The sequence below is a fragment of the Rhineura floridana genome, chromosome 7 (genome assembly GCF_030035675.1).
Source record: "Rhineura floridana isolate rRhiFlo1 chromosome 7, rRhiFlo1.hap2, whole genome shotgun sequence".
Classification (NCBI taxonomy): Eukaryota; Metazoa; Chordata; class Lepidosauria; order Squamata; family Rhineuridae; genus Rhineura; species Rhineura floridana.
This window is the reverse complement of record NC_084486.1, coordinates 68024127-68050237: the sequence shown is the minus strand read 5'-3', so window position 1 is coordinate 68050237 and position 26111 is coordinate 68024127. Positions and strand designations below refer to the sequence as shown.

General features: G+C 43.7%; 1 protein-coding gene across 3 annotated transcripts; it reads right to left on the bottom strand.

Moving 5' to 3' along the window:
- Positions 1-24: 24 nt before the first annotated feature.
- Positions 25-25027, bottom strand: SFXN4 (sideroflexin 4). 3 transcript variants are annotated; one of them, XM_061635859.1, is made up of 14 exons: positions 24838-25027; positions 23700-23765; positions 22850-22924; positions 20691-20717; positions 20539-20593; positions 19783-19808; positions 17782-17835; positions 17601-17684; positions 17446-17508; positions 15506-15596; positions 5939-6054; positions 2696-2781; positions 2128-2240; positions 25-1338 (listed from the first exon to the last, which is right to left on the bottom strand). In XM_061635859.1, exons 1-14 carry the CDS (start codon positions 24874-24876, stop codon positions 1325-1327), a joined length of 909 nt encoding a protein of 302 aa, XP_061491843.1. In that variant the 5' UTR covers positions 24877-25027; the 3' UTR covers positions 25-1324. The 3 variants fall into 3 exon arrangements, with proteins under 3 accessions (XP_061491843.1, XP_061491842.1, XP_061491844.1); XM_061635858.1 differs by having other exon boundaries at positions 2128-2245; positions 24838-25023; XM_061635860.1 differs by lacking the exon at positions 2128-2240 and having other exon boundaries at positions 1251-1338.
- Positions 25028-26111: the final 1084 nt, after the last annotated feature.

Sequence of the window (26111 nt, the reverse complement as noted above, 5' to 3'; positions counted from 1 at the left end):
CCCCATAGGAACATAATCAACATGTTGATAGTTAATGATACGATTTATATTTGTACTAGTAACTGGAGTGGACCTTACAGTGATAACAGTAAAGAAATAATGGATATAAAATAAGCTCTGTAGACACATATGTGTTGATTCTTCAAGTACTAGTTCCTGAATATTAAGCAGAAAAGCATTTTCTTCCATCTGTAACTGCTGGAGATGATACATTAAGACTGACTCCTGGCTGCACAGGTGCAACTAAAAATAATTAAGAGGATTCTATATATCCAGTCTTGTGAATAACGTGTAACCAGCTAGATTAAGTACTTTGGCAGGTAACGTGTACTTATGGGATAAGATTTTGCTTCCCACACTTTTCTGTCCCCGCTTTAAAAAATGTTCAATGCAACTTAACAGTTTTGATAGCAGAAGTTTTTGAATGAAACACTTGCACAAGAACGCATATGTGAACATTGCTCAAATCAGGGCTGTGGAACCTGTTGCCCTTCAGGTGTTTCTGATGCCAGCTCCCATGAGTACAGCCAGGGATGATGGGAGTTGTTGTCCAGCAACATCTGGAGGATATTATAATTGCTACTTCTGCTCAAGTGCCTCTACCCCAAATTTGCCTCACTTTTAGCACCTTCTACAAAAAAAGTATTCTGGCTTTGTTTCCTATTGTTGAAAGCTATTCAGAGGCAGCAAGCTGTGAATGGTTTAGTGAAGAGGTAAGGAAGTTTAGCAACAGCAAGACAGCAAAAGACCCACACCAAGTAACAAAATTCTCACCATTGGATAAATTGCGGAACAATTTACATAATCTTTCTGAAGCTTAACCAAAGCTTCAGAAAGTATCCATCTCAACTAATCCAGCATCTTAAGTGTCTTCAGAGGATTTCACTAATGTAGCACTCACTGAAAGCATCAATGGGGGGCAGGGAAACCTTTTATCAACTTTTTGTTTTCTGTCATAGGTTTTCAATGGATACACACAGGTAGATCACAAAATTAAACCTTGGTTCTACTGAAAGGCATGTTGGGAGTTTCCCCAACAAAATATAGTTTTCATACATGATTATGTCAAAAGGTAGAGATTTTGCATTAAAAATGTACTGAAATTGGATCTGATCAAATGTCAATTTGTTTCAACATTACTGACAGCTTTATAGGACAAAAATACAAAAAACGATGATGTCAGTTTAAAAATTAAAAGTCTGAATATATAACTTCATTTTAACAGGAAAATCATTCCTGATAAGTTATCAAGGGCCCACATTAAACTCCTCTGTTGTAGAAGAGTTCCGTTTCTTCAGTGGAGGAGGCGATTTCAGGTTCAAGTTCACTTCTTTTTATCTGAAACACAGACATAACATTCATACAATTTCAAACTATTACTGGCTTCTTTATACCGCTTCAGTTCAGTTCTATACACAGTATTAGCAAATACACTTCTATTAAGTTAAGACCACCATGCAAAAGAAGTATGTTGCAGTAATCACAGGAAGTTGAAATACAGTATTGCCGCTTACAATGCTAATCTCAAACCAGTATCTCTGAACTATTAGCACTGAAGGCTAGCTTACTCGGTAAGCTACCACAAATCTGGCCCCCACATTTAAATGCATGCTGAATCTTTCTTAAAAATAAATAGAAATTTTGTTTAGGAAAGGGTTTCACTTTGGTAATGTGCTGTGTTGCAATGCTGTTTTGAGCTATAAGTTAGTAAATGCAGCCTCTAGAATGGGAAACCCAGATATTCTAGCTCGAGATTTCAAAAGTTCCCATTTTTAAGGTATCTTTTGAAAGGTACCACATGTTGCTTTCACGTCTGGGACTCTCAATGTCCTCTATGCCAAATCTCCACGTTTGGGGAGAAATACTTGAAAACTTGGTTGTGATCCCATGCTCTGAGCCCACCCAGGTTTTCTTATGTTTTCTCCCTGTAGCAATTTGCATTTAAAAACAACCATTCTGGAAGACAACAGTTTGACACTGGGAACTGCTACAAGAAAAATCCTAAATAGATGCATGCAAACCCAGCTTGCGTAGATTTTAATCTTCCTGTCTTCTTGTTTCCTTCATTGCCATTTGCTCTTAAGACTGTCAGTAAAGACTGCAAGGAGAACAGGATGCAAGAACTACCTTGCCAACCTGTGGCATCCAACTGAACGAAGCAGGTATCATTGTTCCAAGGACTAAAATCGTCAAAATAGATCTCACTGGAGTTCCGACAAGTGGATTTCGAAATAAAGTACCTGTGCTGCAAGAGATTGCATGGGTAGATTACTACACTGCATGGTATCGATATCAATAACTAGTCACAAGCCTTGACAGAAAGAGAAAGATCCGTGAGCTGCTGTTACTATTCCAACACTAGGGGAAATTGTCTAGTTCCTCAAGACATTTAGGTTGAAAGGAACAATTCAGTGCAGCTCCTTGGTTGCAGTACAAAGCTTTCCATGATCTCAGCCATTTTCTGCAAGGGATTCTACCACTTCTGAAGCTACATTCCCAGCACAAGGAAGAATCATCGTTAGAATCCCATGATGTTTGTGCACTGGTTTATGGAGTGAGTGGCTTTCACATGCACAGAGCCACCACAGATCATGTCATAGTTGTGAACAGATGTCACACAAATACACCCTTCAGTTTTCTTTCTTCGTGGTTCCCCCCCCCTTGTGCTAAGAGACCTACACTGGAGATTTATTACCGTTTTATGAAGTGTAGAGCAATATCTGGAATAAACATTGCCGTAGCAAACACTGCTGCTCTGGATAACGCAGTTTCTTCTACAGCCTAGGGCAAAAAAACACACACACACAGAGGAAAGCTAATAGCACAATAAAGTCTGAAGACTGCATTTATGTAGCAATCTGCCTAACAATCTTGGCCTTGCATAAATCCCACAATCAAGATATTGGGAAGTTAATTATGTTTATTTTAAAAAAAGGTCCAAAGTGGCACAATGGGGAAAAATACCAAAGTCAAACAAGTGAGTTAAGCTGGCATGACTTCCTTTAACCGTCTCTCATTATTAATTTCTTTAGGAATTGCTTCCCATGAGGCATCCCAAAGTGATTTACAATATAATAGCATATATAAAACAAAACACTGCTGCAGGGATGAGACTGCTGGGACCATCAAGGGGCAAGTTTTTCCACCTGTCTTGCCCCACCCCTCTGCCTGGACCATATCAGGAGGAGCTACAGGCTGAGAGGTACTGCTGCTGGGGTGAGACTGTGCTGGGACCATCAAGGGGCATTTCCACCTGCTTTGCCCCCTCGCCCCTGCTCTCAGTGACATTTTTCTGGGGACTGTCCTTTACCAGGAAGATGAATGCTTTTGGTTAGCTGTTGTTGCTTTTTAGAAATGCTACAATTTTGTTAGTTTGATTATTTGAAAATTGTATTGTTTTTATTTGTATTTTGTATTTGTGGTTTTTTTTGTGTGTGTAAGCCACCTTGGGGGCCTTTTTGGCCAAAAGGCAGCCTAGAAATAAAACAACATAACACACATAACATAACATAACATAAAACAGATGCCTATGTAAAAACAATTATAAATATAAAAAGTTTAAAATAAGAGCACATACATAGAATGAATTCAAATCCAAGACAGATACCAACTGGATAAAGATTTTAGAAGACTTGTTGACAGAGGAACATCTTTAGCATGCACTGAGACAGAGAAGGGGTCTGTCTGATATGCAGGGGAGAAAGTTCCAAAGGACGGGTACCACTGCACAAAATGCCCAATTCCAACATATGCAGAAGCTCCTGGCAGGGTGATATCTGCAGGATGTCCTCTCTTGGCAATAGGCTGGTGATCGTTTAGATATCCTGGTCCTAGGCTGTATTTGTACACCAATACCAGCACCTTGAACTCAGCCTGGTAGATAACTGGCAGCCAGTGCAATTATTTCAGCAGCAGTGAAATGTGATGGCAATATTCCACCCCAGTGAGCTGTCAAGCTGTCACATTTTACACTAGCTGTAGCTTCCAGGACAGTCTCAAGGGTAAACCCACATAGAACACATTGCCATAATCCAATCCAGAGTTTACCAACACATGGGCAACAGTGGTCAAGCTATCCTGATCCAGAAATGGCCATAGCTTTACCAGCCAAAGCTGGTAAATGGCACTCCTCACCACTGATATCACCTGGGCCTCCAGTGACAGAGATGGGTTCAGACACACACACCCAGACGACAAACCCGCTCCTTTAGGGGGAGTAGGACACCATCCAAAGCAGGCAATTGACCAATTATCCAGACTCAGGAACTGTCCACCCACAGCACCTCCATCTTGTCAAGATTCAGAGTCAGTTTATTGGCCCTCAATGAGCCCACCACTGAGTTCAGGCACAGCCTCTCCCAGCTCATATGTTACAGAGAAGTAGAGCTGGGTATCATCAGCATACTGATGACACCTCACCTCAAATCTCCTAATGACCAACAGCTTCATGTAGATGTTGAAAAGCATAGGGGACAGGATGGTACCCTGCAGCACCCCACAGCGCAACTGCCAGGAAACTGAGAGATAATGCTATTCTCTAAAACAGAGATGAGATATAGGACAAACTACTGTAAAACAGTGCCCCCAATTCCCATCTGACAGAGCTGGTTCTGGAGCATACTGTGGTGAATGGTATCAAACGCCACTGAAATACCAAGTAAATTATTAAATATACTCGTCCTAAACACAGATTTGCTAAGACACCCCTTGGCCTCCTTTGCCATGATGAGGTACACCAGAATATGGAAGACCTTGTCAGGGTTGGGGAATTTGTGGCCCTCTGGATGTTGCTGGATTACCACTTCCATTATCTATGATCATTGGCTATAAAGACTGCAGCTGAGTTGAGGTCCAACAACATCTAGTGAGCCACAGGTTTGTTCCCCACCCCTGCTCTAGATTTCCATTATATGAACTACATATCATGAACATTTGGATGTGTGTATGTAAGGGATTACTGGATCCTGCAAATGGAAAGGCCACTGTATGGAAGACAGAGAGGACATTGCCTTCTGGCTGGTCAGACCACTGGTCCATCTAGCTCAGTACAGCCTACACAGACTGGCAGTGGCTCCCAGAGTTTCAGACACGGTCTTTCCTAGCCCTAACTAGAGAGCTTGAACCTGGGAACTTTTCATGCAAAGCATATGCTCTGCCACTAAGCCCAAGGAGCTGCAGGCAGTCTCCAAGGTGAGTCTTATCAGCAGCATAGTCAGCTATGGTGAAAACAACCAAGTCCTTTGTGGGGCTATCACAAATGGCCAATTCCCAGGTGCCCTACAGGCAAACACAATTTTGTTCTTATTGGGAAAGCTTATTTAAAAGTGACTGCACCACTTTTAAAATGCAGCTGGGCCGCCAGAGAAAATGGGAAGACAGCTACAAGAGGAATTGGCGATAAGGAGCTGAGGAGATCTCCCAGGGAAGTATAGAGAGGAAAAGGAGAGGGAGGAATCAAGTCAACCCTTTCATGTTGAGGCTTTCAGAGGCAGCTGGTAAGTGTGGGTGACAGAGTTTAGGACTTTCCTTCCAACCTTACAATTGACTGAGACAGAAGTAAAAAATTGTTGGCTGGCTGGCAGATCAATGAATACATAATTAAATTCAATGTGGAATTTATGCATCATTACATTTATATCCTACCTGTCCTCCAAGGAGCTCAAGGTGGGGTACATAGTTCTCTCCCCCCCCCACTTCCATTTTATCCTCACAACCATCTTGTGCGGTAGGTTAGACAGACAGACAGACAGTGATTGGCTCGAGGTCACCCTGTGAGCTTCATTGCTGAGTGGCAATTTGAACCCTGGCTTCCCAGGTCCTAGTCCAACACTAAAAACTACCCCACACTGGCTCTGAATTACAGAATTATCAGAACCAAAGGAGGAGGTGGGGAAGAGGAAGAATCAAGCCAGTAAGAAAACTCTGTTGCTTATCTTACCTTTCTTCCAGCTATCTGAGACATTCCAATGACTTGCCCTTTGCTATCCATGACTTCAATCCCATTTTCAAGCTCACTGTTTCTAATTACTGTCACATTAAATGCACACAGGAGGGCTGTGAAAGAAAAGGAACACAAACAAGTATTGCTTGTCTAAAGTTAGGTCACAGATGATTTTTACATCCACATTTAATGCATGTTGTATATCAATCATTAAACTATTTTGGCTACCAATGCGAAGTCCAAATATTGTGGGATAAGTGAAGGACTGATTGGTGGTTTCACAGCAATATCCACAAAACAAAGCTGATATATTCAATAAATATTCTAGGATGCACACCTTAAAGTGGTGAGGGGGTATGAGAGTGTTGAAAAAGCTGAGAGCAATGATGTCAGCAGTCTAGACACCTAGCAGGGGCACCAAAGACGGAATGGTGAAAGCTGAGACACCAGACTAAGATGCATCCAAACTCAGAGGAAGACAATCGTAAACCACCTCTGAATACCTCTTACCACGAAAACCCTATGAATAGACAATCCAAAATGCAACACGAAAGAGTGCTGGAAGATGAGATCCCCAGGTCAGAAGGCACTCACCGAGCTACTGAGGAAGAACAAAGGACAAGTAAGAATAGCGCTGTGACTAATGACGCAGCTGGGTCAAAGCCAAATGGAAGCCCAGAGGCTGATGCGCACAGATGCAAAAGGAGAGTCTGGAATTGTATGACGTACACAACAGAAACATGGAATATGAGAAGCATGAACCAGGGAAAGTTAGAAATTGTCAAGCAAGAAATGGAACATATTAATATTATAATATGTGGCGCGAGTGAATTAAAATGGACAGGAATGGGACATTTTCAATCAGGCAACTTCAAAATATTTTATGCAGGAAATGAGAAATTAAGAAGAAACGGGGTTGCTTTAATAGTGAGAAGTGACATAACAAAAGCAATTAGGAGCTATAACGCAAGGTCTGAGCCAGTGATATCAATGAGATTTAATGGGTAACCTATTAACATAACCATTGTCCAAGTCTACACTCCAACGCCAAACGCAGAAGAAGAGGAATTGAAGAGATTTTATGCAGAAGTACAGGAAGAATTTGATCACATACCAAAACAAGATGTGCTGATAATCATGGGAGACTGGAATGCAAAAGCAGGGAACAGAGAAGAACTAGGAACAGTAGGAAAATGGGGCTTAGGAGATAGAAATGAAGCAGAAGAAAGACTATTGAATTCTGTGAAGCCAATAATTTGTTTCTTGCAAACACATTTTTTGAGCAGCCAAAAAGATGACTGTACATGTGCACATCACCAAATGGTCAATACAGGAATCAAATTGATTATATAATTGGTAGCAGAAGATGGAGAAGTTCCATACTTTCTGCAAAAACAAGTCCCGGAGCAGACTGCGGTACAGATCATGAACTGGTCATATTGAAAATGAACCATTGGTTCTCACCTGAAAGGTGATTTTACTGGATGTCAGTCTATCACATGGGGTAGTAGTCTGTCGTCTGGAGTCCAAGGACAAGAAATGCGCTGAAGCTTGCAGGTTTGAGGAAGTAGTTAGGCGTCGCTGGCTTGCAGGCCCCAGTTCATTTTCGGACGCTGTCCACTAAGACATGATACTGGAAGAGCCTATGTGCAGCCCTGCAGAGGGAGAAAAAGCAGCAGCGGCCCTGCCATGGGCCACAAACAAAAAAGGACAATGCCGCAGCCAGAGATGTCCTAACCTAGCTTAGGAAAAAACCAACAGGAAATTTAATGCTAAATTTAGCCAGGGAGTCCTCTTGAAAAATGCAGAGCTGGTGTGCAATTGACAGAGCGCCCAGCTCCGAGACGCGTCTGGCCAATGTGATGGCGATGAGGAACAAAACCTTATAGGTCAGGAGCTGAAGAGGAATGGTCTCTAATGGCTCGAAGGGTGGTCTCTGTAAGGCATGTAGGACCCTATGTAAGTCCCATGATGGAAAACGGTGGGTGACAGGAGGCTGTGAGGCCGCCGCCCCCTTGAAGAAGCGGTGGACCAGCAGGTTGCAGCCAACTGGCTGACCGGAAGTGGGCAGGAGGAAAGCAGATATGGCTGATGCCTGTCTCCTTAACGTAGTGACCTTCAGTCCTAATAGGAGCCCTCTATGAAGGAATTCAAGGATCTGCGGGGTGCTGGCTTTGGAGGGACGAATTCGCCTGGAATGGCACCATCTGGTGAATGCCTTCCAGGTCGCCTGGTAAATCCTTGCCGTGGATGGTCGACGTGCTGAGAGAATGACGTCAATGACTTCTGGAGTGAGACCCTAGCGTTTCAGGGTTCTCAGCTTAAGAGCCACGCCGTCAGGCTCAACCATTCTGGATCTGGATGTCGAACTGGCCCCAGGACAGCAGATCCTGCCTGAGGGGTAGTATCCATGGACCTGCAACTGAGGGACTGAGGAGCTCCGATAACCATGGCCTCCGTGGCCACCAGGGAGCGATTAGCACTACATGAGCCTTCTCCTCCCTCACCTTCCACAAGGTGCAGCCTAGGAGAGACACCGGTGGAAAGGCATAGAGAAGGCCCTTCGGCCAACTTTGTGAAAGTACGTCTATAACCTCCGCTCCTGGAGACCAGTGTCGTGCGAAGAAGCGAGGCAGCTGGTGATTGTGTTCTGCTGCGAAGAGATCTATCTCTAACAGGCCGTATCTCTGCTGTATCTTGGAAAATATCTGTGGTTGTAAGGCCCATTCCCATGGTAGGACCTGCTGACGACTGAGCCAGTCTGCCATGATGTTGGACTCTCCGCTGAGGTGCTCTGCTGTCAGAGACGAGAGATTGTGTTCTGCCCACTGCATGAGAAGGGTGGTCTCCGCCTATAGGCTCCTTGATCGAGTTCCCCCCTGCCTGACAATGTGTGCCCTCGTTGTTGAGTTGTCGGTGTAAATCAGGACGTGGTTGAGATGAAAATGCTGGATGAAGTGAAGAAGGGCGAGACGGGCTGCTCAAAGTTCTAGCCAGTTGATGCCATGACATGCCCCCTCCTCTGACCAAGTGCCCTGGGTGTAGGCTGTGTTGCAGTGAGCTCCGCATCCCAGCAGGCTGGTGTCCGTGGTAATTATGGTCCTGGGAGGATCTCTGAAGGGGGTACCTCCTAGGAGATTGTCCCGCCTTGTCCACCATCAGAAGGACTGCCAGAGCTCCTCAGACAAAGGAATTTGTTTGTACCGGGACCTCGCAATATCCACTTGATGGGGAAGCAGAGCCCACTGCAGGGGTTGTGTGGTGACGAGCCCATGGAACTATCTGAATGGTAGAGATGAAGAGACCCAGGGCCCTAGCCAGGCTCATGACGTCTGCTGTCCTGTTTCGGCGAAGAGTGGGCGCCGTCTCCATGATTGTACTCTTTGTGGAGAAAGTTGCACAAGGCCGCACTCTGTGTCTATCAGAGCCCCCAGATGTTGCAGTTGTCGGGAGGGGGCTAGGTGACTCTTCTCGTAGTTGACTAGGAAGCCAAGCTGACTGAGAAGACTCAGGGTTAGATGGACATGATCCTAAGTGCGCTGTAGACTGTTTGCCCTCACTAACAAGTCATTGAGATACAGGTAGATGTGGCCCCCCTGTAGACAGAGGTGGGCCACCATGGCTGCCATTATCTTCGTGAATACCCTTGGAGCCGAAGAGAGGCCGAAGGGTAGGGCCCTGTACTGGAAATGTCAGTGACTGAACGAGAACCTCAGGAACCTCCTGTGTGAGGAAAGGATTGGGATGTGGAGGTAGGCTTCCTTCAGGTCTATGAATGCCAGATAGTCACCCTCCTGTAACGCTTCCCTGATGGAGGCCAGGGATTGAACCTGCGGTACTTCACAGACCTGTTGAGGTGCTTGAGGTCTAGAATCACTCTCCAGGAGAGATCTCACTTGGGAACGGTAAACAAGACAGAGTAGACGCCTGAGCTACACTGAGACTGCTCGATCTCCTCCACAGCCTGAATCTCCACCAGGTGTTGCACTGTGGCTGACATGATGAGTCTTCTTGATGGGTCCTTGGAAGGAATGCATCTGAAGCATGGAGGGTGGGAAAATTCTATTGAGTAGCCCCTTGTGACTGTATCAAGGACCCAGGTGTCCGTCCTGATGGCCCCCCAGGCGGCGGCGAACAGTAGGAGCTGGCCCGATGTCCATGGCATCATTGGTGCTGGCGCTGGCCACCTCGTTTGGGAGTGGTGGTCGGGTAGCCTGGTCTACCTCCTTGAACAGGTCGCGGTTTGCTTTGATAGCAGGGCTTTGACCATGAGTAGCAGGAAGAGGGTCTGTAATCCTTTCCTCCTGTGGGGTGCCTTTCCGCTCGAAAGGACTGGAAGGAGTTGTAGGGGACAAGTCTTCTCCGGGCACACCTGTCCTCACATCTTGCAGTCGCCATATAAGGCTTCCTCTTTTCTTTGGGGTCCACGAGTACCTCCTTCAGAGTCTTGTCGCCAAAAAGCTTAAGTCCAGTGAAAGGTCTAGTAGTGAGGTTGGCCTTTGCTGTATTGTCTGCCTCCTAATGCTTTAGCCAGACAGTGCAGCGTGCCACGATGTCAGCAGCAACGGATCTGGCCGTGAATTGAGAGGCATCCATAGTGGCGTCTGCTATAAAGGATGCTGTCCTATGAAGCTTTAACAAAGTCTTTCTGGTATGCTCTGGGTCTTGGTTAGCGTTGTCCAATAGCTCATCCAGCCAGACCAGGGAGGCCCTGGCGAAGGCTGATGCAGTGTTAGAGGCCCTAAAGGAAATGGCATCGGCCTCGTGAGATCGCCTCAGGGCGTAATCCAGCCAACGCTCCGTGGAGTCCTTGAGATGTGTTTCCCCTTCTTTCGGGAAGATAGACTTTGATACGAGGCCCAGGACTGGGCTGTCCACTGCTGGGACCTGGAGAAGCTCCATAAAGTCGGACTCAATGGTATAGAGCTTGTCAGCCAGTGCCTCCTCTTACGGGGCTGTTCCATGCAGCCAGGGCACCATTGCAGATTGGCGCTGGGATCGGGGCAGCCAGACAGGGTAGTGACAGTTCTAGCTCTGCTCCCGCAGAAGCACCCCTATCAGTACCTGGTTTCTCCACACCTAAGGCGACTCGGATTCTTTTCAGAAGAGGGAAATAGTCTGAAGACTGGAAGAGGCGCTGTGGGAGGGGCCCCGGTTTCTCCTCCTCTGAGTCAGTGCTTCAGTCCGCCTCTGAGAACTCCTGATCCGATGAGGGGTAGTACTCCTGAAGGTGCTTCCCTCAGGATCTGCCTCTCGATGCGTCAAAAGGGCTTGGAGACAGTTCCCCTTCCTCCTCTGAGGAAGGCTGGAGCTCCATCGTGTGATTAGACTTGCTTTTGGCTTTCTGCCCACTAGGGGTGCCAGCGTCAGAAGGGCAGGTAGCTGCCGTTGACTGAATGGAGCTGGTGCCGCCTGCTAGAGAGCTAAAGAAGGCCTCCTTGAGCCTCTCTATTAAGTCCTCAGGAAACTCCAAAGGTCAGCCCTGGCTTGAAGCTGAGTGACTCAAAGAGCACGTTGAGCAAGCTGTTCGCTGTGAGAGCCTGCTAGACTCACCATCCGAGACCTCTAGAATGGTTATATTGTCTGGTCCCTGCCTTGATGGTCCCTGGCCCTTGAGGTTATGCGCTGTCTCTGGCATGGGACCTTGAGCCTGCTCCTCCTGCCCCATATATCTAGCCCTGATTGAGGACTGACTAGTGGGCCCTGATTGAGGACTGACTAGTCGGCCCTGATTGAGGACTGACTAGTGGGCCCTTCCTTGGCTTCTGGGCCTTGGGTGAGTCTGAACGTGACCTAATAGCTGGGGGAGGCTGCACGGCGTTCTGGGCTATGTGTAGGGGCTATGGAGAAGTTGATTGGCCCCGTTGTCCTCTATGACGACTCTGCTCTGCTCACTGCCGCGATGGAGTTGGGAGGAGAGCGTTGGGCCGGCTAATGGTCAGGAGATATCCTTGACTATGCAAGTCTGCTCTGCCTGCTGCCGTGATTGGCTAGGGAAGAGAACGTATCAACAAAAACAGGTTAGCCTCGTGGTTGTTGTCTATGGAGGCTTGCTCTGCCCAGTACCGCTATTGGTATGGGGTGGGAGCTTGGAAAACTGAATTACAATTAGCTATGAGGTCCTCTGTGGAGACTCCTTTACTGTACGCCCAGTCCAAGTGGCAAAACTGGAGAGGGGATAGGAAAAGAGTGCAGGTAGTGCCAAGGGTGATAGACAGAGGAAAAAGAGCTGCACTAGAAAGATTAATTATCTTTATTTTATTTATTTTTGTTTTCTTTTATTTTAGGACCGGGAGGGGTCGGACTAAATCAAGTAGGCAGAGAAGCAAAAAGGGGCCTGCTGCCGAACCATCAGGTAGAAATAAAAAACAAAAGAGACTAAGTTGTCCCCCCTGCAGTTGCTTAAGCGACAGTGTGTGGGGGTGGGGGGTCGAGTTGACCAGCTGATTGCCGGGCGGCGCCGCAGCTGTGGCTGTAGAGCGAAAGCACTTAAATGCCAGCGTGCGTGTGGGTGGTTTGCATTAGGCCGCCAGCCAGCTGATCGGCGGTGGCACGGCGGCAGCTGTAGCGCAAAGACGTGCTGTGTTGCTCTGGCTGGCTGAGGGCAAGTAGCTGTAACCTACCCCCGGCTGGAGGAGACGGTAGTGATAGCCGCTAAAAAACAGATCAGCCGGCTGTGTCACGAAGGTGCGCTGCACTGCCCCAGCCCCACCACCAGGTTCAGGTTCAGGTAGGAAGGATAGAAAACCAAGGAGGTATAAGAATTCACGTAGGGAGTAAAGTCTGAGAGGTCTGCCTTGGACCAGGACAGGAAATGAACTGGGGCCTGCAAGCCAGCGATGCCTAACTACTTCCTCAAAGCTGCAAGCTTCAGCACATTTCATGTCCTTGGACTCCAGATGACAGACTACTACCCCACGTGATGGACTGGCATCCAGGGAAAATCAGAGTAAAGCTAAAGAACAACAAAGCAATCATAATGCCAAAATACAATTTAAATAACATCCCAGAAGAATATAAAGATCAAATCAGGAACACGTTTGAGGCTTTCAACTTAATTGACAGAGAACCAGAAGAACTATGGAGTGAAGTCAGAGAAATTATCAGGGAAGAATGCAAAAAGACAGTACCTCTAGTTAAAAAGAGAGAAAGACCTCAATGGATGACTGAAGAAACTCTTAAAATGGTTGAAGAGAGAAGGAAAGCAAAAGGAGATAGAAACCCGGTCAGAACCCTATATGCAACTATACAGCGACTAGTACGTAGGGACAAAGAGAACTATTACAATAGTTATTGAATAGAAATAGAAGATGACAACAAAAAGGGTAGAACAGGAGCCCTATTCCAAAAGATTAGAGAAATAAAAGGGAAATTTAAACGAAGAGTAGGAATGTTGAATAATCAACAGGGGAACACACTGACTGACAAAGATGAAATAAAAGAAAGATGGAAGCAGTACACCAAAGAACTCTATAAAAGAGATGCAAGCATGACAGATTCATTCATGGAGGAACCATATGATGAAGAACCAGAAATTTTAGAATGGGAGGTGAAAGCTGCTTTTAAAATACTTGGAAGAAACAAATCACCGGGAACAGATGGCATACCAACGGAGTTGCTACAAGTTACTGAGACTGAACCTGTCCAAATTTTGACAAAAATTTGTCAACAAATATGGAAAACTAAACAATTTATTTATTAAATTTCTTAGTCGCCCATCTGGCTGGTACAAATTAGCATATTAGTGCTATAAAGCACAGAGTGATTTTCTTCTGCAATTCCTTGATCTCTTCCATTATCCAGCGTATGCTTGCAATATGATCTCTGGTACCTCTTCCTTTTCTAAATCCAGCTTGGACGTCTGGCATTTCTCTCTCCATATATGGTAAGAGCCTTTGTTGAACAGTCTCCCCGATGAGGTGCACCTGGCGCCAACGCTACTATCTTTTCGGCGCCAGGTGAAAACCTTTTTATACTCCCAGGCACTTTAAAGTGTATTTTAACAGTATTTCACTATTATCTTGTATTTTGGACGTTGTTTGGTTCTTTTATTGTTTGTTTGTTTTTGGTTCTTGATTTATTGTATTTATTGTACTTATACACTGTGCTTGTTTTATCTTTTATGTACACCGCCCAGAGAGCCTTCGGGCTTAGGGCGGTATATAAATTAAATAAAATAAATAAATTAAATAAATAAATAAACAATGGCCCACTGACTGGAAGCATTTAATATACATCTCAATTCCAAAGATAGGGAGTCCCAGGGAATGCAGTAATTATCGAACTATTGCCTTAATATCCCATGCAAGTAAAGTAATGCTCAAGATTCTACAACAAAGGCTCTTACCATATATGGAGAGAGAAATGCCAGACGTCCAAGCTGGATTTAGAAAAGGAAGAGGTACCAGAGATCATATCGCAAGCATACGCTGGATAATGGAAGAGATCAAGGAATTGCAGAAGAAAATCACCCTGTGCTTTATAGATTACAGCGAAACCTGATTGTGTAGATCATGAAAAACTATGGAATGCTTTAAAAGAAATGGGGTTGCCACAGTATCTGATTGTCCTGATGTGCAACCTATACTCTGTAAGGACAGAATATGGAGAAGCTTGATTTCCCATCGGAAAGAGTGTGAGACAGGGATGACATGATACACTAGAAAAGACAATAATGCTGGGAAAAACAGAAGGGAGTAGAAAAAGAGGAAGACCAAACAAGAGATGGATTGATTCCATAAAGGAAGTCACAGACAAGTTCTGAACAGGGTAGTTTAAAACAGATGCTATTTGAGGTCGCTGATTCATAGGGTTAGCATAAATCGTAATTGACTTGAAGGCACATAACAACAACAACAAACCATCACAGTATTACTTTATTTTTTTAAATTGGCACAGTTAAGCAAGATTATTACTACTATTATAGTTTTTTTAAAAAATTTAATTGTTTTAAATTGTTTTTTGTGTTTTAAAATTTGTATATTTGTTTTTAATGTTTTTAATTGCTGTAAACTGCCCAGAGAGGTTCGGCTATGGGGCTGTATATAAATGTAATAAATAAATAAATGTTTAAATGTACATTTATTTATTATTTGATTTATACTTGCCCTTCTCCCAAAGGGAGCCCATACTGATGTCACTAGAATAAAGAATACTGATAAAAGTCACAAAATATGCTACAATGTTTCAACGTTATTTTGCCAGACAGATGTGGCATAGGAGGAAGACAAGTTATACAAGGATAATCACAATGTGCCCTCCAGAGCTAAGAATCCCCACCCCAAATAAATCGTATTTCTGATACCTGGAGTCTCCTCCCCTTCCCCATGGAGTCCAGCTCCCATCCGGCCTGGCCAGCATGGCCTACAGGCAAGTCTGATAGGACATGTAGTCCACAACATCTAGAAAGCCACAGGTCCCCCCCCCCTTTAGAGACATTATCCTGTTTGGAGCTAACAAAAAACGATCATGGCAAACTCATGCCAGTTCCTAGTCCTAACCATGGAACATCTGAAAGAACAACTTTCTACCTGAAAGGTCTTTGAACACTTTTCATTTACTTACCTGTAAGTGGACCTGGTATGATGTTCTTGCAGAGGAGTTGCACAAAAGGAGCTTTTGGTTTATAGCGAGTTAACATGTAGTGAGGAATAACCTAAAAACAAAATGCTTTATTATTATTCACCTACCTTTCTTCTAAGAAGCTCAAGGTGGTGTATGTGGTTCTCCCCTTCCTCATTTTATCCTCACAACAACCCAAATAAGGGAGGTTAGACTGAGGATCACCCAGTAAGCTTCATGGCTGAGTGGGGGTCTGAACCCTAGTCTCCCAGATCTTAGTCCAACAACTACAACATACCGACTCTCCATACTGTGTTATATACATTAATAGGTGCACAGGTTTTCTCTGTCACCCATCTATTTATTTAAATATCCTGGTTTATCTCATAGGCTCAGAGCACCTTAACTGCAGTTTTTCTAAAACTCAATAATTCTATCACCAAGAGGTCAACAATCTAAAGAAAATCAAATTAAATCAAAACAATCAGAGTTCTATTAATAGAAGGACTCTGGACAGATGTTGTGAAGGACTCTTGGTATTTTAACTATGGCCCCATAAGCACTATCATACCACTTTAAACAATCACGCCTGCCCCCAAAGTATCCTGGAAACTAGATTGTTAAGAGTGCTAAGAGTTGCTAGGAGACCCCTATTGCCTTCACAGAGTTACAATTCCCAGAGTTCCCTCGGAAACGGGATTGATTGTTAAACAACTCTGGCAATTGTGGCTCTGGAAGGGCCTTTCTACCTGGTCCTTGGCCCTTATCATGACCCTTGTATCCAGCAGTGATCTGGACACACAGTCGGAGGCTGCAGGGGGACCAGATGGGGAGCTGAATCAGAGCTCAGAGCTGATTGCTGAAGATAGTGACACTTCTGGGGCTCTTGGAGAGGAACTCCCAGAGGGACTTCCCAGACCACCAGGGCCTATAAATTAGAGCCGGGATCCTCGCTGAATCCTTTCCCTGAACATCACCAGTGTAGCAGCACAGGGATCACACCAGAAGGGAGGGTATGGAATGGAGGAGGAGTGCCCATCTTCAGGCCAGACAGTTGGCCCTTTAAGGTTCTGAAGTTCTCCCAATGGGGTGGAACCTTGAAGAGGTAGTCTGGCGACAGAGGCATAAAAGGCTCTAGTTAGCTCCCAAACTTCGTTGGAGCAAGTTGCTCACTTGGAGCTCTGGTCCAGCAAACTTCAACCAGCCTCACTTTGCCTCCAGCCTTCGCACTTTCTCCATGGAATCAGATATCAAGCCAGGACACCCCAGCAACACACCCTCTCCCCAGGCCACACCTCTTACCAGCCCTGATTTGTACCCTCTTTTGGGTAGTGGGGTTTTGTTTTTTTTTGCCCTGGCTAGAATGTGTTCTTGAGTTCTGATCTTCCTTCTTGCTGGCCTTAATGGAAGATAGAGAAGGGTTTGCAAGTGTTGTAGAAACTAGCCTGCTGTCCAAAAGTAAAATTCAATTTTGTTGCTCTGTCCACTTTTGTCTCGGTCCCCGCCTACCTCTGGCATGTAGCCCCCAGAAGCCAATATGGCCCTCAGGCTGAAAAAATGTTCCCACCCCTAATAGTGCAAGGGTTAAGAGCTGAAAATCAACCAGAATTTGTACTTTGTGACAAAAGCAAGCCATTTGGTATGGTTGATCTTTAAACCTCCCTGAATGATTTTAGAGATGGAACCCCTTTGCCATCCCTCCCCTTGATATTTACAGGGGGAAAACTGAATGTCTGAGTTTTCAGTGTCGTAAAATATCAAGGGGGGGTACTGTCCCCTCAGGGGGTGGGGGTGGAATGGCTCGACCTCAAAATCATTCAGAGGTCTAAAGATCAACCATACCAAATGGGTTGCTTTCATCAAAAAGTACACATTTCCATCCCTTAACCCCTCTACTATAAGCTAGATCCTAGTAAAAAAGTATATTATTTGGAAATACATACTCCCATGCAGGAGGAATACGTGACTGCCCCAACAGCAAGTAGTAACTGCTTGTGCGCAATCTCCTAAAAGCAAACACACACAATCAGAAGATATTCATCATCTACAACACGGATACAATTCATCACATCTTACCTTTTTAAAATTCACGTCTTACCTTTTCTGTAGGTGTCCCATTGGATTCTTTTAGAGAATTCCCATTTGCCAAGCTGAATCCACTAGTATATGTATGGAAAAGGAACTGCAGCATTTGAGATTGCAAGCACACAATCTCAACATTAGTTAATACATTCACTGATAAAAGTAGACGAATTGACAGAAAATGGAATGCCTGTTACCTGACACATAAGCGCGTGCCGTGTCTGTCTGTGCGGTAATATAACAGCAATGACCTGTGAACAAAGTGTCATGAGGGGAAAAGAATGTGGACAGTCTCACCAGAACACACATCAGCATCAGCAATTCAGATAGCAGTGGTGATACTCTTACGTTTTGTTGTCACACTTAATCAAGGGCTCACCAGATGTTGTTTGACTAATTCCCATCATCCCTATTAGCCATGCTGGTTGGGACTAACAGGTGTTGGAATCCAGTATGTGGAGGGCCACAGGTTAGCCATTCTTAACCTAAAGCAGAGATGGGGAACCTGTGCTCCCCCCCAGATACTGCTGGAGTACAACTCTCCTCATGCTGGCTGGGGCTGGTGGAAGATGGAGTCCAACAATCTGGAGTCACCTTGACTTTCCCCGAGAGGTGATCCAGCTTACGTTGTGAATTAAGCTGATGTACTGATTTGTAATGTATTTTGTACTTTTTTAATCAGTGTAATTTTATTCTTGATTTTATGCTGTTTATTGCAAACAAACAAGCAAGCAAACCTCCAGAGGGCCACAGGTTTTGCACTCTGGACCTAACAAGGTTGATCCAGAAGCAATACAAACTTGCCACCTTCTCTCTCAGGCCCAATTCCAACGTTACTAGCAGCATCATGGCAGTCACTGAAATGTGGCTGCTCTCATGCCCCTTCAGTAACATCTAAATGACACAGATAACATGAGTGGGTGGGCTGGCAACATGGCAGCTTCTTCTGCTACCTCACCCTTCATCCCATGTTACCCACTGCATTCAAACACTGCAGTAATACAGCAGCCACAGCACTTCTGGTAATTGAGAAAGTGGGCCTCAGTTATGGCAATTCACACATTACAAAGATCCTGCACAAAGCTGAAAGAAAGCAGCATATACAGCTGCTTCAGGAACACAAGGTCATCATGTGTGGCAATTTACACTCAAGATTCATGTATGCTTACCATTAAAAGTCAACAGAAGGCCTGGTTACATATGCAAGGGTTGTTTTCCATAGAATGAACTACACTGAAAACCTACTGCGTCTATTGCAGTATTCAGAAAGAAAGGGTACCTAGTGGAGTCCACATGCTGTTTGGAGCCACCCATGGGACCTGTAACACAATGTTGCAACATGGAGTGCTTCTCAGTGCCCCAGCCTATCAGCCAAGTTTTCTTCCAAGATATGTCTTTTTAACCCCTCCCTTTAAGTTTCCAACTCCCCACAACAGACAATCAGCAATCTGTGCCCACTGAGTATGCTCCATCCTCCTTGGGTCATTTGGGGATTTTTGCCCTCTTCGGTTTCTTTTTTCAAAAGTTTGTTTGTACTTCTGCAAACCTGATTTCCCTGAGCATGTTGGTTCCTCCCTCTTGTTTGTGGGTGGTGCTGTTTTTGCTACATAAGGACAGGCATTCCAGTCATGAATTCACTATTAAGTGCATATGAACACATACATATTTTCTGAGTCCCCCCAGGGGCTGACCTGTCAAAGCTTCCAGCAAGAGCACTTTCAGTTGCTAGATCTATAGCCTTTTATTTTGCTAGTACATCGGTTACATTTCATGGATGTTCCACTGACCTGCTTCACTGTCATCCTTTAAGGGGTGTGTGTGCGCATTTATATATATACACACACACACACATATATATACATATATATATATATACACACACATACAGGTATATAATGATTTGTGGTTCATTGTATCCATAGACTACAGAGGATTTTTAGTGTTTTGTTTGCCACCCTGGGCTCCTTCTGGGAGGAAGGGCAGGATATAAATTTAAATAAATAAATAATATTAATCTGTTAAATTGGGTTAGGAAAGGGACTGGTGGGTGCATTGTCCTGACTGGGCAAGGGGACTAGCCAGATTTAATAGCTCTTTAATATGGCATCCCCTGAAACTGAGAGATTTTGGAATACAGCTAGAGGCACCTGGCAAATATTTGGCCTGCAGACACTTTGAGAACTGCCATCATTACTCACCAGTGGAACAGTAAAGGGAAAGAAAGCTTTAAAAAAAGAGAGAGAAAAGAAACTATTTATTCAGTAAAATCATTTGCATTGGAGATTGTCTTGGTAGCCTAACTGGAAAAGCAAACAAATAGCGTATACCAAGAGTGCAAACTGAACTTGAATGCTATAGTATTCTTCAAGCAGAGGTTGATAGCCTGGAAGTGAAATGTAAAATACAGTTCCAAGACCCATATGTAGTCATCCATACCAAGAACACTAATTGGGAGATGCAACTCTGAGGACAACTCTGGCATGTGGCAACCTGGTTTGTATTGGGGGGGGAAAGAAAAAGGTGACCGAAGCGAGACTTCATGAAAAGCATGCCAGTGTTGAACTAGGCTCAGCATTATATTGGCTATATTATTTCATAACTGCATCCAAAGTTTATAGCTACAGCACACATACAGTGCAGCATCAAAGCCAGACAGGACCAAGTACGTGGAAGCAAAAGTGTTTGATATACTTAAAAAATATAGAACTTGGTCATCTGGTGCAAATGTTCCTATCTATAGCAGCAAAAACTCAAATATTACTGTTTCAGGAGAGTACAATACATCAGGCATCAAGTCTGAAATAATTCACGAATCACAGCTAATTTTGAGGTACTGTACAAAATGGCAGATGCCCAGACACAAAATATACTATTTCTATTATTTAGGATAACAGGCCACAAAAATTATTTAAGCATTTACCCAGTTTTCTGTAAAACTATATACAGGAACTGACCTGGAGGCCTCAATAAGGCAGGAATTGTTTCACCAGTACCAGAATTGACAGAGGCCTTCAAGGAGAAAAGCACAAACACCCACGGAATTAGGTGATATTTAAAAAAATATGCAAAACCTAAAATAATTCCTAAACATGTTATAAAAACTCACCAGACTTAGTTTCCAAGCTTCATTTATCTAAACAAATGAAAAAACAGGATTAAAAAAAGTTTTATAGCTGATCAAACACGTTTGAGCTTTCAGGAACTACTTCTGGAGTTTTGCCACAGTACCACTAGGGGCTTAACAAATAAAAATTGATGCTGTGTATACACCATACATTTAAAGTACACTGAAAGTGCGTTTTTCCCCTCAAAGAATCCTGGAAACTGTGAGGGGAAGCTCTAGTTCCAGAATTCTTTGGAGGGGGGATGTGCTTTCAATGTGCGTCATCTCTGTTATCTTTCTGGTGCCTTTTGAAAACTTTCCTCTTTCAACAAGCCTTTTAAGTCGAGACCTATCCCAGTCTGTGTCTGTGTTGGAACTGCTTTTTAATATGTTTTTTTAAAAACAATATGTTTTTTAACCCTTTTTTAAAGATGTTTTAAAAGCTTTTTTAAAAAAAATGTTTTAAAAGTTGTTTTGGTGTATTTTAGGGTCTGTTTTTATGATGTTTTGATGTGTTTTTAGCGCTTCTGTTTGGCGCCCTGGGCTCCTGCTGGGAGGAAGGGCGAAATATAAATCAAATAATAAATAAATGTATGGTGTGTATGCAGCCATAGGCAAAACAGCTTTTGGAAAACCACTTGAGTAGATCCTGAACAAACTATCAGGAAAATGGAAGACAGCGTTTTCAGGAATTCTGTGATACTCAAAATGATTTTGAACAAGGGGCAAACAATCTACCTAACAGCTTCCTAGCCTTTGTAGCTTTCTAATGAAACTGAAGTGTTGCTCTTCCTAGTCATGATTAGGCCATGCTCTGGACGGCAATTTATATGCATCTTAACTGGCCTAAAATTCCTTCTTGCCATCATGTACCTGAACGCTGACTACTTTAACAGCCTTCCAAACCTAGAAAGCAAAAGTCAGCCCATAGTGCAAAATAAGAAATATGAGCCACATTATTCTGAACCCAAATTTGGGGAAGGGCCGCAGCTCAATGGTAGAGCATCTGCCTTGCATGCAGAAGGTCCCAGGTTCAGCCCCCAACATCTCCAGGTAGGGCTGGGAATGCCCCCTGTGAGAAACCCTGGAGAGCAGCTGCCAGTCAGTGTAGATCATACTGAGCTAGATGGGCCAACGGACTGACTTGGTATAAGGCAGCTTCCTATTTTCCTAAGCAAATTGACATCTTTTATTTTAGCTTTTGCTAATGAGAGTGAGAGGCAAAGAGAGCTGTGGACACTGAAGCCTCACTCCCTGACCAGTTAAAACTGTCTAGCAACCTCTCTGGCTTCTGTGATTTCATCAGGCCCAGACCTTTTTTTAAAAAGACAGTCTTGTGGCACCTTGAAGACTAACAAATGTATTACTATGTAAATGAAAGCAGTGCTTTTCAGAAGGCAGATTTCTACACCCAGCATAAATTTCTGAATTTGCATCATGAAATCCCAGGAGTCGCACTGTTCTGGAAATATCCATTGTTCACCCAACCTTCATACACCTCTCTCTCTTTTTCAGAGTGCATCATATTCTTACACATTAGGAGCCTATTCAGTTTCATGCATCTTCACAGTAATATCACAAGTATTTCTATTATTCAAATCCAGTCTGCCATGCTGCTAGATTCTTAGTCCATCCCTGGCTAATCCATTCCTAATCCATGTTTTGGTTCAGAGCTGCCCCTCCACAAGGAGGTAAACCCAGAACTTTCTCATGCATTAGTGGATGCTTGCCATACATTCATAACGCTAACACACCTGTACAGTCAGATGCACCAGGAAATACATGCCCATTAGACCATTCAAATTAAATATCTAGATATATAGGATTTAACATTCATCTTTAAAAGAGTGATATTCCCAACAGCCATTTCCCATGAAATAATCATGTTAACAACTTGTTGGGTTGTTGTATATGTTTTTTGTTTTAATAAAAGGCTTGTTGATTCCCCCTCCAAATCTTTGCACCACTAGAGAAACGACCATTGTGTCACTTTTGAAAGTACATGGTGTTGGGCCTCACTTGTGTAGACCATGGTTTAAAGCAACAGGGTCAATTATGGGCTCTCCATCTCTAAGCCTCACTTTGTATACAAAAACGATAATTAATTAAAATATATACAAGCACATACAAAATGTTGTTAATGGAAGAAATATGTCAGATACCTTTTTGTCCCGTAAGGACTCTGTGATATTTTCTTCACTAGCCTGCAAAAGTGTTCTAGCTTTTTCAATTTCCTCCTATTTTTACAAGGAAAAGCATGGGGAAAAAACACAGTATTTTTTTTCTGCAGACAACCACAGTTCTTATCTAATTACCCTGCTCTACTCAGTCTTCCGTTGTTTGTTTTGTGTATACAAAACCTACATAATCCCATGGCCATCTACTTTTATTGTGACAAGTGGTGGTTGGTGGCTCCATGTCAATGGGGCAGCAGAATCCCCTCTAGGTTCTAGTTTGAACTTTCAAGGAGCCATCCAAAGTGCTTCAGCACCTGTGACCCCATCTACCCATATCATGACTCTACCTGTACTGTGACCGTATTTTTTTCCAGGGAAAAGGCTCAAAGCAGCTGCCTCCCATTTAGATCAGGAACCCAGCTCATGGGGAAAAGATTCATTCCCTTTTTCTCCCAGAACTGGAGCCCTCCACAACTCCTTTTCAGTGGGGAAAATACCTTGGGAGATCAGGTCATAAATCCCGCACATCACATGAGTCCTGACCCATCACTTCAGGGGAAAAAATAATTATACAAGTTCCACACAGAAAGCAGGTAAGGGCAGCTCCCTTTTTAGGGACTGAGGAATTTAAAGTTTGGAATGCTATGCATGCTTACTACTAGAAAGTAAGTTCCCCTGAAATCAATGGAAACCAAAATCAGTGGGACTTACTTCAGACTAAATACATATAGGTGTGCTCCATGTGACTTTCAAAGCCTGCATGCAGACTGGGAAGTCTGGTCATCATCCCTTTACACAAGTCAAGTTACAACACTTACATATTTAAGCTACTTACACTGGAGATAAACAGGAACGTTGGATCCAAAATATCTGTCCAATGACGAAATCTTTGAAAAAAGGTCTAAAGAAAGATTTTTTTTTTTAAAAAAGCATTCAAAGATTTTGTGCTGCTATTATTCCTGAAACTACTAGCCAGAGCGAGCTAACAATCAGTGCCCAACATTTAATTCTATCTGCATATTCAGCCCTTTATTAAGATGCTAGGACTAACTCTGAGGTCTTGCACTGCCAATTTTCATACAAAAAAGGCTCCCTAGAATCCCCACTGTTTGGGATACAATAATAAGACCCCATGTATGTACGGTAGGGGGAAACTGAAATGGTGTAAAAACACTCCATCCATAGGTGGGTGAATCCCATTTAATCCTGTACCCATTTACCTGGGAGTAAACCCCAATGAAGTTAATGAGATACTTTTAATAGACAGGTATAAGACTGCACTTTTAGAAGCATTGTAAGGTATTTCTATTTGGGCTGGATTCAAGGGATAATTGTTACAAAGAAGGACCAGAGGACCAGATTTTAGTACACTTTGCTGCATCCCACTCCCCCCCTTATTATTCCTGAAACTACTAGCCAGAGCGAGCTAATAATCAGTGCCCAACATTTAATTCTATCTGCATATTCAGCCCTTTATTGAGATGCTAGGACTAACTCTGAGGTCTTGCACTGCCAATTTTCATACAAAAAAGGCTCCCTAGAATCCCCACTGTTTGGGATACAATAATAAGACCCCATGTATGTACGGTAGGGGGAAACTGAAATGGTGTAAAAACATAGCTTGCTTCTTCGCGGCAGTCCATACCAAGCCATAGACTGTCGGGACTCGGGCTTCAGTTCCATCCACAGTTACCTGGGAGTAAGCCCCAGTGAACGCAGTAAAGTTTACTTCTGAATAAGATTACATGACGGAGAGCCGATGGTAAATGAATGCAAAAAGATGGAACACCAGCGGTCACCCTTGCTTTACAAGCCATTCACTCCCGCCTGTCCTTTGCAAGCGAAACCCTCCTTCCATTTATGCAAAGAAGGTTTCAGCCTTCCTTCGACAATATGCCTCCCTCTGATCTTTCAACCGCCATCTGCAGCCATCATCCCCACCACCACCTCAGTCCTACACTTCAAAGTCATACTTTGCCCTCGCTTCTCCAAAACTGCAGATTCAAATCCATGAGGCTCAGCGCTCAACGCCGGAAAGCGACTGCTCCGGAAACCTCCAGCGGCGGCTACTTCCTTTCGCTGCTCGGGCTCAGCCTCTCGCGTGAGACGTCATGAGCGTGGCCTGAGGCTGGAGTCTTTACCCGGGCCGTGAATTACAGTGTGGCAATCGGTTATTACATTTGTATCCCACCAATCAAAGACGAGCCACTGCATCCGCCAATATGTTCATTTGAGAACCCAAGCAGAAAGCTTATCAAATATCCAAACAGGAGTGCAGTTGATGCTGAAAGACCTCGTGAGTTTCGAGTACGTATGGCTGGGAGAGGTGCCCACTTTTCCTGGCAAAACCTCTGTGTTCTCCATCCCGACATCTTCATAGCAGGAAAAGCTTTCCTCGCTGACTTTCTGCCTGTCATGCAGTTGTTAAATATACAGGTCCCATTCTGGAGGGAGAGGTGCGCAGCCCGGTAGGGCACCTTACTTTTTCTGGTCATTTCGTGTCCAGGTCGTAGAATTACTTTAAAATAAATAACATCTACTCAGTATAGTGAGAAGACATGATTCCCTAGAAAAGACCGTAATGCTTGGAAAAACAGAAGGAAGTAGAAAAAGAGGAAGGCCGAACAAGAGATGGATTGATTCCATAAAGGAAGCCACAGACCTGAACTTATAAGATCTTAACAGGGTAGTTCATGACAGATGCTCTTGGAGGTCACTGATTCATATGGTCGCCATGAGTTGTGGTTGACTTGAAGGCACATAACAACAAACTCAGTATAGAACTAGGCAGTATAGAAATAATATCTACTCAGTATAGAATGACATCCCCTCATTCATTTATGCAGATTATATTTTTTCTCTTTAACACATATAAACAGTATGTTGAAAGGAAAGGAAAATCCACCTGTGATGTCCCTGTATATATATAATACTGTAAATATGTTAAGTGTGGGTTTGTTAGAGTATATGTGGTAAGTAGACTGAGTGAGAGGGGTCAGTACTTGGGTTGGAATGTTGATTTTATTTTTATTTTACAGATTTATATACTGCTCTAGTTCAGAAAAACTCAGAATTCAGAGCGGTGAACATTAAAACAGAAATAATACATAAAAGCATAATATAATAACCTAAGACAGATAAGTAAATTAATACTAAAAACATTCTACAGCAGTTTCATTCAAACATTAAAAGCTAATTGAAACAAATATGTTTTAATCCGCCGACGGAATTCAACGAGAGACGAGGA